Here is an 18,518-nt window from a genome sequence, read left to right as displayed (position 1 = left end):
AGCATAAATTTAAAAAGACAGATTAATATTAAAACAGCTTTTTATTTGTTAATGTCACATAAGAAATTTAAGCAAGTTACACTATCTTAAAAAAACACAACTAACGCATTTTAAGAGAAACCCTTCCCTTCCCCATCCCCCTCCCCCCTCCCCCCATCCCCACCCCCCCATACGAATTAAGAATCTAAGAGAAGTAACCATAAAACAAAGTTTTGTGGAATCCTTCATCTAGAGTGCTTACATGATTAGGTTAATATTGCCATCTTACAAAATTTCTCTTTTCTATTTAAAAAAAAGATTTTTGTAGTCTTGATTGTTTATTACAAAAAAAATTCAGTACAAAATTTCGATATATTGAAAAATGCTTCCCCCTCCCTCACAGCACCGTTATATATAGCAGAGAATGATCAAGAGCAGATTGCTAATCTAGATGGAGCAATCTTCAAATTATGCCCGGACACACAGTGGTTTCTTGACCCTCCCCCTCCCCTTCTCATAAGAACTTAAAAAAAAAAAAATACAAAAAAATGTCAAAAAGTTTGAGGGACACTTTCCAAACAGTACAGTTAGTTCAGTGTCGATAATTCACATCTTGCAACAAAGTGTATGGATATGCTTTCTTTTACAAAACTTTCAGTGTCAAAAAAAGAAATTAAGGCCATCAGATTCGCAGCTTAAAAATTCACATAAAGGAAATATAAAAATATTCTGTGCTTCTGAGAAGGCTCTGCACTGTATGTAGGTAAGGATTACCATACTTCTTTATTTTGAGGAAGACAGTTGACTTGAGAAGTTTACATAATTGCACAGCTTTTATTGGATGCTCTCGGGGCTCCCTGATGAGGAAGACAGAAAGAAAAATTAGCGCTAAGAAAATGGATCACAGTATTTTAAAATAAGACAAATAGTACAAATCCATATTACTTATCTTCAAATGGACCCCCATCATTTCTCACTTATCCTTTTTAACCATCTTTAAGGGACTTCCTCCCCCTAAAACTCCAACAAATTCCACAACAGCAATTCTCAACTCCAGCTGCACACTTGGTTCCTGATGAGCTTGGGGAGGGGGGGAGAGGAATCTAATCTAGGTCCCTAGGTCAATTAAATGATAACTTCTCATTTAACTGGAAGAGTATCTATTTGTATAAAATTGTAAAGCTTCCGAGGGTTACAGACAGGGTTAAGGACAGAGCTAGGGACAGAGTTAAAAAAAAAAAATTGTAAAGCTCCCTAAGTAATTCCAATGTGCAACTGAAGTTGAAAACCACTGTTCGTGAACCTCCTTTTGTAACTTAGGAAAGAGCAGATAAGTGGACTCCATTCCTAACGAACACATCAGAGAACCCGCTGGCTGGATCTTCAACCCTCATATCCCGAATGTAAAATGAGGTTCATCCTTAAGTATGAAGGTCACCAAAAAAACTTCTCATCAACTCGAAAGGCCACTGGATTCATTCTCTACAACATGAAGGCAAGCCAGCTGATGTGCCTTTCCATCTTCCCTCTTTTGAACCTGGATGTCATTATTTTCTCTGATCCCCAAAGCTAAAGACCTCACGCATCTTTAACTTTTTTTCTTCTCTCACCCTCAGGTTCAGCCACTAATGCCTTAATGAATCTCCATTCATGTAATCCCTCAGGGTCTGCAATCTCCATTCCAGAGTGTCTCAATTTCTCCTCTGCACCCAAGTGTGCAGCACCACTTGCCTAGGCATTCCAGACTGTGTCAACCTAACACCAACCTTCCAACTTCGTTTATCTCTCACACGCGCCCTACAATGGACTAACTTGGTGCTCAAGTCTTGACATATCCCCTATGATGACTTAAAGAGCTTCACAAATTCGTTACCACTCCTCCCATAAGTGAAGAGTGGAGACTGTTTACCCTCCCCTGGAACTGGAGCTGCCTTGTAACTTACTTGGACCAAGGGAATATGGGAAGGGACATTGCTATTTCTGGGCCCAGCCTTTGAGAGATCTAGCGCTCTTTGTTTTCACTTTCTTGGAAGCCAGCTGCCATGTTGTGAAGCTTGAGCTGAACTACTGAATGATGGGAAGCCACATGGAGAGAGATGCAGAGAACATTCTAGCCCCAGCCAAGCTCTCTGCTGAATGCACCTGCACGACTGACTTCAGTCTCCATTTGTGGAGCAAAAATTTTGCCCAGGTTAGCACAGTCAAACCATAGAATCATGGGAAGCAAGAAATTATTGTTTTAGGGTGGTCTGTTAATGTAACAACAGATAATTCAATCACCCTCAGAACACCATCATCTGCCTTCTCATAACCAAATAAATGCCCATCCTTCAAAATACTGGACAGCACATTTCCCACATATCTTCTCTACTGCTCTGGTGACTTCTCCAGCATCTGACCTACTAGAACTCATGATCTGAGCCACCTGTCTGGCACCTCGAGACATCTTACATGGTTATTTTACTTCTAGTCATTAATAGTGCTTCTAATAAGGGCAGGAAATGGATCCTATGCTTGTTTCTTATTAAAGCCAAGTCTAAAGTATCTGTTCTTAAATATTCCTCCAAAATATATGAGGAAGTACCCAAGCCAAAAATTCATTCTACCTCAACCATGGTTCTCAACCATGGGAGCTAAACGTGAACATAATGTTTATTTGGAGTAGCACTGGGGCTAATGAAACAAAATAAACAGATTTCTAAATCTAGAGACAAAGTCTTTTAAGGACAAGGATAGGAATTTTGATTAATGATGAGAATCAAACAGCTTGAGAATATAAACTGAAGGCTCATTAGTTATTAATAATTCCAACTTAATTAATTAAAATTAAATGTGGAGCTTCTTTATTTCAAGGGTTCTCAAAAGCCCACGCATCAGCTAAAATCTATCTTGCAATTAGATGATTAGCAACTTAATACAGCAGTAATTTTGTTTCGTGCAGAAGTTAAATATTGCTTTGTTTTTTTTAAGTTTTTAAGTTTACATGCAGATGCTTGCTCTAATTTAGTGATCTAAACTCACGGAACCCTTAAGAGTAAATAATTTTGAGCATGCATACCAATCTGTATATACTTATTTATAAGCGACATACATGTCCCACGAGAACACATTATGTACATTATAAAACAAAAGGCAAAACTGAAATTTGATATAAAGAAAAAAAAAATTTTTAAGGAGTGCTAACATTCTCTTCCAGTACCTATCCTGAATATCATCTAAGGAAAAACAAAAACTCGTGTAGATCATGGATCTGGTTCATCAAACAATAGGGGAAGAAAACCAAACTCCACAATTAGTTTTGGTTTTCATGCAATTAATTGTTAGTAAAATTTAAAACAAACATTAAAGTAATACCTGCTGGTGGAAAATTTCTTCCTCCACAACCACTTCAGCTGCTGCTTCCTCCTCCTCCTCCTCTTCAGGTATGGTTGTTTTAAAGACTGTACTTCTTTGAGCAACCTCCTAAAACAAGAGTTGTTTGATTTTAAGTTAAAGCCACATTTAAAATCACAAAGGTTAGGGGGAAGGAAACCATTCCTTTGCTTAAGTTTAAGAAATAGCATTCCTACATCAGAGATTTTTTTTTTTTTTAAGTGGTTAATCAGTAGCTTTAACTACTGAGCAGGAATTTGTGCATTAATTAGATCTTCAATATTCCCTGCAGGGGAGCTATTGGTATCCAATTTGAAATACCTGCTGAGAAGTTTCTACTGCTTTTTATCCCATTTTGTTACTTAAGAATTCTGTAAATGATTTGGCACACTAAATTCTTATAACATTCAACATAAATTCAGAGGAAAGCTATCAGGTTCCTGGCAAAGACAAGGTGCTAAATAAATGCTGAATGAAGTTGGAGGCCAACTGCTGTGATCTTTAGGGACCACGGTGACAACAGGACCACCTGATGAGTGAGATGAAAAGGACAAGCTCCTTTCATTCCCTCAGCAACTGGCTCCTCTTAACCAAGACACATAAGCCCTACTTACACACGGGTGCTACTCTTGTACGTAAGCTACATCTCCTGTCATTCACTGGCGGGACACAAAGTAATCATTTCCATTTTCTACTTAAAGGCTCAAATACAGATGACTTTCCTGTAGAGAATGCTGACTTGCACAATGCAGCAGTGTTTTTGTGTAAGCACAAGGCTAACCTGATGATCTGGCATCAAGTACACAAGTGTCCTAGACAGTGCTACTGAGCAGCTAATTTTACTCTGTACCATGTCCTAAGGTCTCTCAAGAAAAATAACTCCTTTCTTTAGAGGAAGAGGAAGACACTAAAATAATGTCAGTAAAAGTTTATCTGAAATTGAACAGACCAGCTACTTTAAAAGGGCAGAGGAAGAAAACCAAAAGTGTCATAGAAATGAGACTTCAATTTTTAAAATGTCCATGTGGATATACTCTGCGCATGAAGTAAGGCGGTGCAGTAGTATTCTGTGAGGAATTTGGTAATTGTTGTAGGGCCAAGATGGACCATTTTGAGTTACTCATTTAGCTGGAAACTTCAGTTCTGTGAGCTCGGTCTTTGTTAACACACACAAACAGCCATTTCACAAATATCAACCAGCCTGCCTTAGCCAAATTAGCCCTAAAAAAAAGCATGTAACCCTTGGATCAATTACAATTCTTTGAACTCAGATATCGATTTGCGGGGATGGTGGCATACAAAACAGAAAAGATTCTCAAGGTACCCATCCAGCTTTCCTCAACTCATCTTAAAATAAAGCAGGGCGGGGTGTGGGGAGGAAGTCAAAGAAAATCTGTTACAGAATTCTCACCTTATAACGGGCTCTTAAAGAAAGCTAGCTCGTGATGCAACTTAAGACTATTAGCCTCAAATGAGAAGCTTAGAAAGCAGCAACTTGCCCAACTTCATTAATTATTAATCGCTTCAACATAACTACTTTTAATGTAAGCCTGTGGTTAAGCACTTTTCATTTAAGAACATTTAAAAACCAATTACTCTAATGCAGAAAGCTTATATGGAAAATGAGTGAGCTAAATAATGTCTAAAACTTTAGAAAGAAAATAAGAAAACAAACTTAGAACCAAAAAGTTGTTAGGAAGCTAAGCCCAGGAAACTGTTATTAGTCAAAGAACAATAGGTATCTTTACTAAAAAAATTCCTCTCAGCAAGATACCCAACCCTACCAAGTACCCTGAAAGGCCCACATAAATGGACTCTATATAAAATACATTATCAGTCTGCCCTGATAAGGCCTTGGGCACAGGAAGGCACACGCATCTAAATCTACTCTGGGACCAGCTAATGAGCTCATCTCTTTACCACTCTGGGCTCAGTAATGGCGCACTGGTGGCCTTAAATCACCATGGTAGGAGTAGTTACACCATAGAATCAGTACTACATGCTACAAATCAGAGTGGTTTTTAGGAATGGAGGAGCCGATTGTTAAACTACAATATCTCTGTATACTTAACTAATCATTTCCATATACAAAAGTTTCAGTTATTCCTATATTTTAGAAGGTACAGAGACGCTTTTATTTTTTATTTTACTCATACAAAACTGTTTTATTTACCATGGTGACATTTGCTGTTTTTAATCATTTAGTACCCCCTCCCTCATCTCCCAGGAAGAGCCCCCAGTTTCACGTGGGTACCTATCTCTCCCCATGGAGATGTGATAGGTGTGTCACAAGGAGCCAAGTGTGACCCAGCTGTGGAGGGAGAAAGAAGGCTCAAGCTCTAGCTCTGTCCTCCTGGCTCCAGGAATTGGTTTAGAGGTGGGCATGTGACCCAAGCTGGTACAGTAAGGATGGGGACCTCATGGGGGAAGATGCTCTTTCCCACAAGAAGCTAGCCGGGAGCTATGCACCTCCAGGAACCGCCGGCCACCCTCCCAAATCCACCAGGGAGACAACACAGGAAGCAGAGACAGCAGAGAGAGCAGAGAGATCCTTGAGGATACTGGGTAAGCCAATGGATCACTACTATTATCTTTAGATTTCTGGTTTTGTGAAACCAGATATTCCAATTATTTTAAACCCAATTTAATTAGGTTTTTTGTCATTTTCAACAACTCAGCAAAAAGAAAATATACATAAAAAACTAAGCCGATTTAAGCCAATTACTTTCAATCTTACAGAAAAGTGGTCTTTTTGGTGGTAATTATAGATTTTTGCAAATATGGTCTGGGACCTACTAATAAATATGGTCTTACATAATTAAATAAATAAATGCCAAAAGCAGTCATCTGACAATCACAGAAATAAATAAAGACTATATTCTTAATACTTTCCTCATTCCTAAAAGTCACTTACTTAATAGGACCTAGCAAAGAGGAAGTCGAAGTTTGTTAAAAGAACAGACAAACCAACCAACTAATCTGACAGTCGGTGGTCTGAATTATGAAGGGAAATCTGAGCTTCAGTTAGCTTTATGGGACGTCACAGGTAAAACAACAAGATATGTCCCATGTCGTGGTATCTACTTTGTTCCCACTGTCACTGTATCTACTGTGTGTGCTTTTAACCCTGCTGCATTCCAAATATCCTCCTATTAGTTCTAACTTGGAACACATTTTCACTCAGAAAAAAAATGCTATGGCAACTAGATTCCGTGGCTCACAAACGCCTATTTCATCTGTTTTATGATCTGAGCGAATTACCACTCACAACAATGTTCTGACAGAGACATGTGCTCTGCCAACTTCAGATGTCAGGGGCACTACCAGCCTCGGAGCTAATGCCGGCACTTGGGTGACAGGTGGGAAGGATTCCAAAGTGCCACAGGCAAGAAGCAAGTCAGGGTTTCTGCACAGAGAACTAGAGGAAGACCCAGCACCCCGAAGTTTCTGACTTATTGAAGGCATTTGTGAACACTTCCCGACCCTGAGAACCCAGCGAGTATTTGGAGGCGAATTCCCCAGGTGCGCCCCAAAACCTTGCACTACTATACCGAGGTCTAGAGAAAAAGTCAGATGCCATTTCATTTTCAGTCTCAGTCTGAGATTAGGGACACTCTTCATTCAGTAGACAATGAATTCCTAAGTATCAGCAGATGTTTACAGTGAGGAAAGACGAGAAGTTGGCCAGGGACTGGACTTCTTATGCAAATATCTCAGACCCCTGTAATGAATGCTGTTAATTACTTGATTTCTCTGAACTTTAAGTGAAAGTCCATGTTTGATTTTTTAAAAAATTTTTCCAGTAAATTCTAAGTGGATACCTATTATGTGTCAGGCGCACTGCCAGGAAAAAACCAGAATTGGTCCTTGCCCTCAATGTACATACTGCTCTGGTGAGAGAGGACAGCCTGGCCAGGGCCGTGCACCTGGCACTGTGGGAGCGGGGAGGAATCCGTATGGGAACAGCGATTAGACCCGCAACCACTCCTTTCTTTACAGAAACTTTTATCTCTTGGTGGGTGTGCGGGTGGTGCGGGCACCACGGTACCTTTACGTGACAGTGGAGGAGGTAAGGTTCTTTGACAAGAATTCTAGGATTGACATGTTGAAAACATACACATCAAGCAGATCTTCAAACTCCACAATCTTCAAACTCAGAGTTTCGCAAACACTCTGAGAGCTAGTCACAAGGTTAACAACATAAGCACTTAATAGAGTCCAGATACTGTTCCGAGCATCTTCCAAAAATTGTTTCATCTATATTATTCTCATTATATTATCTCATTTATATTGTCTTATTATCTCTATTTTAAAGTAAGAAAAGAGGTGAAGGAACTAGCCCAAAGTCACAAAGCCAGTGTGTAAGTGGAGACAGGTGCTGAACTAGCAAGCAGTACTCTACGATACACTCATATTCATTCCTAAAATCTGAAGTCAGCTTTGAATTACTCAGCAGCCTTGGTCTGATTTAACCAGTTACTTCATATTTCAGTCTGAGTTTTGCAAAGAAGTCACACTTGCCAGATGAACTTTATTTATTTATTTTCTTATTATTTATGCCTACAGCACCTGGTCTTCCTAGGTGGTCTCCCATCCAAGTACTAACCAGGCTCAACCCTGCTTATCTTCCGAGATCAAACATCGGGCTTGTTCAGGGTGGCATGGCCATAGACCATGGAACATGGGTCCACTGGGGCGCAAACGCAGGACCTTCTGCGTGTAAAGCAGATGTGCTAACCACTACACTATGGAACCACATCCGCCAGATGAACTTTAGAGTGAAACTGCCACCCACTGTAGTGATACTAATAAAATGGTCATACCTCTCCCTGAGAATTTTTCAATATAACCTTCACATCTTCACCAGTGCCCCAGGAGTTCTGGTTCTTCCAGATGAGGTCGGTAGGAGGACTGGCTGTGACACCAGCATTTGCAGCCCAGATCTGGAAAAAAGAAAAAACGTCAGTCTACTCAGAGGCTAGCGATCCTGTGTGCCAGTGACGACAACATTATGATGAGATTTGAACACCTGTAGGACTGATTCTAAAGTCTCAGAACTGTGTCCTACCCTCAGACTTGTTATATTAACTAGCCGTGTCAAGAAGAACCCACAGAGCTTATCTACGCCTCAGCTTCTCTATCTGATAAATGAAAATGATGACACACAGGGCTCTGAAGTGAAGTTGCCTACATTCACATCCTAGCTCCTCTACATGGCAACTGACTTGAGAAAATTATCTTACTTCTGTCATCCATAAAATAGGACAGAAATGGTACCTATAACATGTGAGATGTTGTGAAGAACAAGTGATTACCCACACAGAGTGGCTAGCTCACTCAGAGAATATTAGCTCTCATTGTTAGTGTTCTATTTTTCTATGGGTTTTATGGACCATCCTACACTAAGGGCACATTCTTACACCCTCCAACAGTATCCTCCAGCTACCTATAGCAAGAATGTGGAGATGACTAACTTCTCTCAAATCTATCACAGCAGACAGCCTATCTAGAATATTCTTACAGAAACTGGTATGTCTCCAACCAGGAATGGTGTATCACAATACCATGGAGTATCTGAGATTAAACTCCAAAAAGAATACAGGAAATGGACAAACCACCCACTGTTCAATGAATAATATGACTGCTGCTGAAACAGGCAAGACAAAGAAAATAATTATGTTTCCCATCTCATCGGCATGGAAATTCTGCCATATTTTTAATGTATTTATTGGCAGAAGAGTATGGGTAAAGCGAAAAAAACTTTAGAGTCAGAAAACATAGGTTTGAATCCTGGACAAATCACTACACTCAATGTCCTCATCTATAGGGACACTACTACCGGCCCTGATCTTTCTAAAAGATCATATGAAAAGTGTTTTACCCCATAAATTGTTTTACAGTATAAAGGGCTTAAGATGGCAAAAGGAAGACTGGAGATGGTAGAGGCAGTAAAGTTTTAAGAAAGAAGTATCTATGACTTAACTGACTGGGAGAGAGCCCTTCCTCCTTAGACGGTCACTTGAAGCTTCCAGATCTCCCATCAGCATGATAAATGGAAAGAAAGGGGTATCAAGCATTTACTGGGACAAAACTGAAAGAAGGAACTGGATCTGGGCAGACTTTCAGATTATATGAAATGTAAGTATTTTCCTAATTTCAAGCAATACTTTTCACTAGTCCATATGGAATCATGTATTTGGTTTAGCGTTAATAATAATCGTAAAATGTCGGTCATCTCACTAAGTAATTTAACCCCAAAATAATATGTCCTAGAGCTGTGTTCTTCAATATGGTAGCCATATGTGGCTTGTGAGCACTTGAAATGTGGCTAGTCCAATTTGAGATGTGCTGTAAGGATATCGAAGTTTAAAGACTCAGTTCAAAAAAAAAGAAGATAAAATATCTGACATAATTTTTTTATATTGATCACATGTTGAAATGATAATATTTTAGATATAGTGGGGTAAATAAAATGTAGTACCAAAGATAATTTCACATCTTTACTTTTTAAAATTACATATGTAGTTCTCTTATTTCCGTTCTAAAGTTTTAAAGTCATCTTTGCTACTGCCTTGTACAATTTTACAGAACAATTACTTATCACTGCCATGCTCCAAAGAGCTTTTTATCACATTTAATGCTGGTTATCAAAGGAAAAAAATGCATTACATTATTTTATATGATAACTGAGTTCTCCGCTAGACCTATAGAATATATATCTATTTAGACCCCGAGGAACTATATCCAGTGGAAAACAAATGATTGGCATAATGGTTTCACATTACTTTAGAGAGTAGAGAGTACACTCAAATCTGAGTCTTCAGAATTGAAATGTCAGACACTATGCACTACATTATGCAGCTTCTGTAAGACACATAATAAGACTGAGCAATTTGCTCTCACTATACTAATTACTAAGGAAAAATTACTAAGGATAATGAAGTCAGTCTATTTGTTCCCATTTTTACCTATTATTGTAAAATTAGCATCTGATATCCTCACAATGTGGCATCAAGCTTTATAAATATACTTTTTTAAAGACAAGTTCTAACCTGTTGAGCCTTTGCTCTTAAATATTGAGGGTTGTACCAGTCAAAATTAAAACGTGTCTAATAAAAGGAATCGATAAGAGTCATCTCTATATTCTTTAAGACTGAAAACAGTGACTTCTTTAAAATTTATATCAAAACATATTTTATTGTTTGCTAAATCTACTTACTAAGAGGAACCTTGTGTTTGCTCAACAAAGCATACTTCTCCAAAAACTGAGCAAATGATATTTAGTAACTACTGAAGACTCCGTATTTCAGAACATAGCAACAGAGAATCATTTGGAACTCAGAATAGATTCCAATGGCACACTGCCCACCTCTGTAAATCTAGACCCTTAGATACTATGTAAAAATCACATTATTCTTGCTAAAATATTATGTTTAAAGAAGTGACTCTTTAGAACAGTGCCTAGCACCTAATGAATTTTGTTGAAAACGAAGGTCCCTATGCCAACACCACGTAGGTCCCTATGCCAACACCAGAGATGGTAACTAAGGGTGAGGTGGGGGCTGGACAGCAAAACACTGCCCAGATGATTCTGATGCTCATCTAAGGCTGAAGACTATGGCTTTAAGGCATACTCCAGCATTAACAGACTGTCTCCCAAACTGTTCTTTGTGTCAAGCGGTATCTCCCGAATTAACACTGGGCTACAATTATCAGTCAAGAGACAGCTGTTTTATATCTACCAGAGTATACAAAATAAAAAGAATTCATAGGTCAATTTTTTCACTTTTAATACAATTACCACTCTCAATAAGATAAAACTTTTAAAATCTTTAATAGCACATGTGATTCCCTAGTAATGTCAAAGATGTTTTAAAGGTCATTTCTAAAATGCTTCTCTTTAAGTCAAAAATTTTCTCGAATTACTTTAACTGTTAGTTGAGACAATGAAGTTAAATGATAACTAAATTCACTTACTGTAACAGTCTGGCCTGCCTTCAGTACATATCTTGAGGTATATTTGTAAGTGACTGATGTGTCTCCAATTTTTCTGATCATTTCCCAGCCTCCCATTGGCTGATCCTATTGACAGAACAAAATAAAAGAAGGTCACTTTGAACGTACAGAAAGTTATGGAATAATCAAATAAATTAACCTATCAATACAGGCAGTTAAACTAGCTTTATGGCCATCTTCCTATGATTCATATTTTCCTATTATAAAAAAAAAACAACATGGCTTTGTCATTCTGCAAAACAGTAACTTTGACAATGCTGCAATTTGAATTATTAAGGTACTTAATTTTAAAGGGACAAAACTAGAAGAAAAGGGATGTGAACCAAATTAAATGGCCATGTTCATGGCTGAATCAAGTGAGTCTTAAATTTACAACACAATCTAGCTGTCATATAAACATCTAATACTTATTACTTTAAGCTTTTAAAATACAGGCACAGAAGCTTAGAACAGAAGGAAGAAAATTGTATCCCTTTTACTCTGCATCTGTACCACTTCTGCCCATTTAACTCTTACCTTAAAGCATAAGGGGCTCAAAAAGAGTCAATGACACAATGAGCCAATCCCAAGTGCTAGCTAACAACTCTAGGCACCAAGCCGCGCAGGCCTGTCTGACACCTGGGAAAGGTACAGGATATTGAAGCAATTGGCTACACTAATTTATATCCATCTCCAACTCAAAGACAAGAATAAACCAGGCTGACAGCCAGCCTCAGAATAGCTCCAAACGGGGCTGCCACACCTTTCGAAAAAACACCAAACTATAACAATGAAGCAGTACACTACTCTGTTCTTCAACATTTAAAGTCATGACAAGAAGGCTTAGAACCTACTCTCTTGAGTATCAGAACTGCTAGGGTTCCTTCGCCCATCAAATTATTTCTTCATCCACATGCAAGATAATTTTTTAATAGTTCTGGTGAGAAACAGAGTGATTTCCACAAACAACGTTTGACAAATCCTGAACATACTTTTCCGGAAGTAACATCCATCTCATTGCATCCCCACTGCACCCCCAGACCTGCCTCCCTCTACATCGGCTCACACCCCTTCACAGCCCCTAGCTCCGTGATGCCTAGGTCAGGGAGGACCTTCACTACCAAGCTCTAGAAAGCCCCAGCTCAAAACTTCAGAATTCCCTATATTTTATGTTTACTCTTAAATAGTTTCGAGACAGGGCTTCATACTATTCTTGATATAAATTAAATCATTAACATTCATTTCTTCATTCATGTAGAGAGAAAACACTCCCTGCATATATCTGAGTCTGGTTCATATTCTTTTCATGAAATTAACTGCTATGAAAGAATATCCACCATTTATACCCAAACTTCAACTTTTTCACAAATCTGGCTAGGGCAGGGAGTAACAATTCATCCTTAGGAAGGCCACTGTGACAAAATGACCAGGCGTGAGGAAAAAGGCCTAGCTCTGTAAAGACGGGCTAACAAAAATAATCTTTAAACCACTAAGAACACCAACTTCTCTTCCCCCTCCTATTTTAATTTATACTTTCTTCATGAATTTGCGTAAAAAGAAGGAGGGAAACTCTTATTTCATGAAGACTACAAAATCCAAATACAGGCTAAGGAGTTATTACATGGCAAGATTTACACCAGTCCACAAAGCCTTGCTGGAAAAAGAAATGAGTCTGTTTTTCACCTGTTCAGAAGTGTTCTTCAAGCGGATAAATTTCCCATCAACATCTATCTCTTCAATGCAGACATTCCCAGTGGCTGAGGCGGAATGAGAGATGCTAACACTACTGCTCGCCTCTGATTCTTCCACATCGACTCTCTTCCGTTTTCCTCTAGTTGTACGCACGCTGCGACTTGAGGATGCTCGTGATACTGTCACACGGGAAGAAGGGCTTGGAGAAAGCTTCAATCTACATGGGAAAAATAAAATATTCCATTTATGAAACATATGCCCTTCCTCCCTTAAAAAAATGGGTATTGCTATCCTGCACGTGCATTTCTAAAGCAAAACATTACTGATGATGTTAGACGAAGTTGATACACATCTTAACTAAGATAACTAGGATACCACTCTTCAATTTTCTTTTTAAAAATAATTTGAATGTTCTTCCTAGGAATAGAATAAAACCATAATGCAGAAGGTTTGCAAAACAGGGAAGGAAACCAACCCATCTACTATCACCCTACCATGACCAGTGTTATATTTAGTATATTTATCTTAATCTTTTCATACATTTTCTTTTTTACAAAATTATAAACACAGTGTACGTTCCTTTGGAACTTTTTCTGAGAAAAAGGGTGAAAAGGATTTATACAACTAACCAGATTTGAAAAATAAGTATGAAGTCTTTTGGCAAATCCAATATTTTACAACACATTAAATTATCAAAACATTCAAAATCTCAAATGAAAGAATCCATCCTGATGCAGTCCAGCATTTATAATAATTTATAATAATGATAGTAGTAGGAGGAGTAATAAAAAGATTGCTTGAGCAACAATTTTTGTTGCTGATGTAGAAATATGATCTATTACTACCTACCTCTACACCTAGGTTTTAAAAGAAATGACAGAAATTATTTAAAGTTGCCTTAATTGTTTTAAAATAAAACACAATCCTATATACTTTTCTTTAAATAAAAAGGGCAGGGGCAAAAAGTAGACCAAAAGTAGGTGATAGCTGTTACTTACCTCTCTTCTTCACCTTCTAATAGTTTCCTATAAGCACTGATTTCCATGTCCAGGGCTAACTTTACATCAAGAAGTTGTTCATAATCGTTCAGCTGTTGCTGCATCTGATCCCTTATTTCTGCCATCTCTCTCTCTTTGTCAGACAGCATGCGCCGAGAGTTGTCTCTTTCTTTAGCAAGCAAGTCCTCCAACTCTTGAATCCTCTCCAAACATGCTCTAGACTTCAGATTCAAGGGAACATATCTTACTTTCTAGGAACATTTCCATATTCGCACAAGGCAGCTATTTTAAACCACAAACCATTTCCTGGACTGGAAAGGAAATAGAACTAAGGAATGGCTAACATTAGAATTCAAGAGATTTTGATTTTAATAAATTAAATACTAAAATTCCTCCAATATAAAATACAGCCCACAGGAAAGCTTTGGCTTATAAAGACTAAAAAAAAAAAGATGTATTCATCAAACGTAAGTGTCATAAATGTACGTATAATTTTTCTGCATTTGGCCAATATAAAACATTTTGAAACTGTGGTTTTAATAAAAGTCTGGTTCCCCTACAAGCCTTTTAGCTCAGAAATACAAATTAACAAAAGTAAAGAACTAAAAAGATGGGAAACTCACTGACAGAAGAAACTCACTGACAAAAGAAAAAAAAATGTAGGTATGTTTTGGAGAATTGCTGTAAACTATTCAGAACTGAAAAAAAGGGATTATGGTTATCCCTTTAGGACTGCTGTGCTCTCTCCATGCTCAATTAGCACACGAAGACTATACAATATGGTGTGGTCTATAAATATTGTTATAAATATAAAAATTATATATTTAATATTTAAAAAGTGAGAAATCACACATCCTATACCAGAAGGTTCATCTTAGAAACCTGTGACTCATTAGGTAATTTTTCTGCGTTTCTCCGAGACAGAATTCATCTCAGTTGCCTCCGAAAATGACAAAGGTAATCAACTCAAAAAGACTGATGGATAGCTTAGGATCAGAGGAGAGAAAGGGTACCCTACTGTGCAAAAATTAAGTCTGGAAGGCTAGAGACAAAAAGGAGCTTTACATTGTGCAGAAACACTACACCTAAGTAATAAATTTATTTCTCACAAGGATTGGGTTAAAAACTTTGAAACTGTTTTAATCAGTAAACAGGATGGTAGAAACCAGGTTTCTTACTCTCAGAGAGAAAAGTTACAGATAAGCGAGAAAGGAAGCCTAAAATGAACCCTGTAGTATGGGGTTAGAGTCCGAAACATCAGCACAAACTGGTATTTAGTTTAATGTAAATATAAGTAAACAGGTATGTGTACAAACATGGGTTAGCATACATCCTTGTATCACCTAGCTCTGCCTGGAAGAGGGCCTAGAAGCAATGACACCCTAGTACCAGTGATCACACTGAAAGCCCAGATCTCAATTTCTATATATCTTTCTCCAGTAAAAGGAACCAGGGCTCCTTGGAGAAATGGTTTATTCTAGGGCTGGAGCAGGAAAAATATAAGATAAGCCTGGAGCATCTTAGAGTATCAGAAAGTAAAGATGTGTCCCAATACAGGGGGACACAGTAGCCAATCTGACCAAACTCCTAATGGCCAAAGTGAGAACAATCTGAGCCAATAAAATAATGTAGCATTGGATTATAACCCAAAGTAGAAAATAAATATCCATGAGTCCAGACTGAAATAAACAAATAAATGAATAAATTTACAAATAAATAGGAGAAGAAAAAACTTTTACATAAGAAATCCACTTAATAAATGTAGATGCTCTCCCTTCAGGATGTGAAGTTGAATTCTTGTCCTTTGCCCTAATAGCAGACCGGACTTAGTGACTTGCTTCTCAAGAACAGAGTATGGAAAAGGACAAATAGTAATCTGAACAGTGGAAAAACTTGGCGAACACTACCCTAACCGATGATGAAGGTTAACATCACAAATAATGTAACACAGATGTTATATAATCCCTGGTATGTGTCAAGAAGGGCACTTAAAACAGATAACCCATGAGAAAAGCACCAGATGAACCCAGACTAGGGGACAGTCTACTAGGTACCTGGCCAGTCCTCCTCAAAACTGTTAAGGTCATAAAAAACAAGGAAAGTCTGACAAACTGTCACAGACCAGGGACTAGGGAGATATGTGGTACCCTGAAACAGAAAAATGACAGTAACAAGAAATGTAGTGAAATGCAAATAGTCTAGAGTCTAGCTAATAGTAATGTACCGATGTCAACTTTTTAGTTTTGACAAACGTACCATGATAACATAAGATACTAAAAATGGAGGACACCTGGGCGAGAAAGATAGGGGAACTCTATGTACTATCCAACTTTCCTATAAATCTAGAATTATGCCAAAATAAAAAAGTCGTTGACAAAATAACCAATCAATCAATTATTATAGTTCAGAGTAGCATCTGACATTCCATATCAGAAGCAGGCATTCATCTCAAGAGTGATACTAAAGCCAATCCCTGCCTGAAAGAACTTGCATTTAACTGCATCTGCAAAAAAACATGCTATAAACTGAGAAATTCTTTGTTCTTCTTGGGCTTTATATTTTTTTTCCTCCAAAAGAAAAAATATATGTTTAAATGTCTCCTCTTCAATCAATCTCTTCGGTTTATTTCCCTTGTGGGAGGTAGACAGAATGGACAGCAAGGACGAATCTAAAGGAAAGCTGATGAGAAACATAAACTATCCAAGAATCAAAGAGAACTCTGAGCCTAGATTTGGAAACCCCAAAGTGTGCCTATGTCTGTCTTTGATGCCAGATTTCTTTAAGAAGGAAAAATTAAAATGTAGGTATAAAAAAATTTTAAGGTTACTGTGAATCATTTTGTATTTAAATAGAAATATTTAAATCGTATTTTAAATAGCTGTACTACATCTGTTATGTAGTAAAAAAAAACCAGAATGCAACATGAGAGACAGACCTAGATTCTTCTTCCCAGTTCTGCCATTAACTACATATGAGACTCCTGGCACTCACTAAACTACTATCCACATTTGGAAAACAAAGATGTCCGACTAGATTATCTGTAAGTTCCTACCTCTAACTCTGAAATGTTATGAACGACTCCTAATGGTCTTGGTTATTTAATTTTATAGTATGTAACAGTTTATTGTACTAGTTTATTATGTTCTAGGTACAACAGAAGTTTCCAGAGGCTGGGTGTTAGGAAAACACAAAATTAGAGGTGCTTTCTAAGTGCCTCTGAAGACTCCCACAAGCCAAACAGACTCTGAGCAACCAATTAATTTGGACAAAGTAAAAATTCTAGATAGAAATGATAAATACTGCTAGTGATATGTGAAATTCCTAATTCTAAATGCTACAGTATCATTAAAAAATTTTTCTAACATCGGCTATATCAATTTTAAGTAAAATTTAAGAAGTACTTCATTAACATGAGTCATATAACCAAAAGGAAATTCTATGGCCTAAGAGGCAACATGATGAAATTGCTATGACTCAACAACAAATGCTGTTAAGATATACAATAGGAAAATATTGAGACAGATGGCTTACTTCTTTTTTTAAATAATCTAAGGCTAAAATTTATCAACTAATAGATTTCCTCAAGATATATTATTTATCATAAAATCTAATACCAGTAATAAATTCAGCAAAGGAGCCCACTTTTCTGCCCTCCCAGCCCCACGTAAGACAGAGAAATTTAAAACTATTCCAGTTGAAGGAGATGCTTCTCTCCTATTTCCTAAGGAGTTAGCTCCTGGAAACCCCCAGGTCCTGTCTAACATTGTTTAAAGTCTACTAAACTGAAGTTAACAACAACAAAAAAAACTTGCAAGGATAGCAATGAACTTGCACACAGTGAAACAGCCCTGAACCTGAGTCAGAACACGTAGCTACAAGTCTCACGGCCTGCCACTACTAACCACAGACAAGTCTCCATCCCATCTGTAAAACATCTGTACCTAGCATCATCAGGATTAAGCAGCAGCCAAATTAAAAATTTTAAATAAAAAGGTAGGGAAATGTAAAATTGAAGGAAAGCAGATAACTAAAATATAATTTATTAAATGGAGAAAAGTAGTAAATGTCACTTCAGAGTAAGAACAGAATGCCTATTTTTAGAACAGTGGCTGTTAAGAAGCTATAATGGCGGGATGGGGGGTGGGGGAGATTATCTGTTAAATTCCTACAAGAAAATCTTTAAGGAGAGTGAGGTGTAAAGTGAAAACTGGAAACTAGGAGAGAAACCCGCCTACCAGTGTGCATCAGTGTGCAGCCTCACGAGTCAATAAACTCACCTAAGTCTAAGGTCAGACTGGGTGAGCTCAAAGACCGTTCCGGCTTCAGTGTTACAGAGAAACTTCAAAATACCACTATCAGGACAAAATAGGGCTAAATAATTTTTAAATTTATGTTGTAAGCAATGAAATGCAACTGATAGGCAATGTAAAAGCTTCAACTTTAATTTTTTCATTACCCTATTTTATGTAACTCATTGTCTTC

General features: G+C 37.7%; 1 protein-coding gene and 1 pseudogene across 1 annotated transcript in view; both read right to left on the bottom strand.

Annotated features, from left to right (window-relative positions):
- Positions 1 to 304: 304 nt before the first annotated feature.
- LMNB1 (lamin B1) overlaps positions 305 to 18,518 on the bottom strand; it is a 49,507-nt gene continuing 31,293 nt past the window's right edge. Inside the window, exons 6-12 of the mRNA XM_023529606.1 lie at positions 16,091 to 16,110; positions 14,037 to 14,287; positions 13,030 to 13,255; positions 11,329 to 11,433; positions 8,175 to 8,294; positions 3,334 to 3,441; positions 305 to 836 (exon numbers count right to left, since the gene is read on the bottom strand). Of these exons, the coding sequence (XP_023385374.1) occupies positions 795 to 836; positions 3,334 to 3,441; positions 8,175 to 8,294; positions 11,329 to 11,433; positions 13,030 to 13,255; positions 14,037 to 14,287; positions 16,091 to 16,110 (872 nt within the window). The 3' untranslated portion in view covers positions 305 to 794. The remainder of the gene's footprint in view (positions 837 to 3,333; positions 3,442 to 8,174; positions 8,295 to 11,328; positions 11,434 to 13,029; positions 13,256 to 14,036; positions 14,288 to 16,090; positions 16,111 to 18,518) is intronic.
- On the bottom strand, positions 7,909 to 8,024 carry LOC111738541 (annotated as a pseudogene).

This window comes from Pteropus vampyrus, unplaced genomic scaffold (assembly GCF_000151845.1).
Source record: "Pteropus vampyrus isolate Shadow unplaced genomic scaffold, Pvam_2.0 Scaffold39, whole genome shotgun sequence".
Lineage (NCBI taxonomy): Eukaryota > Metazoa > Chordata > Mammalia > Chiroptera > Pteropodidae > Pteropus > Pteropus vampyrus.
Note: the sequence above shows the minus strand (reverse complement) of the source record. Positions and strands in the feature narration are given on the sequence as shown.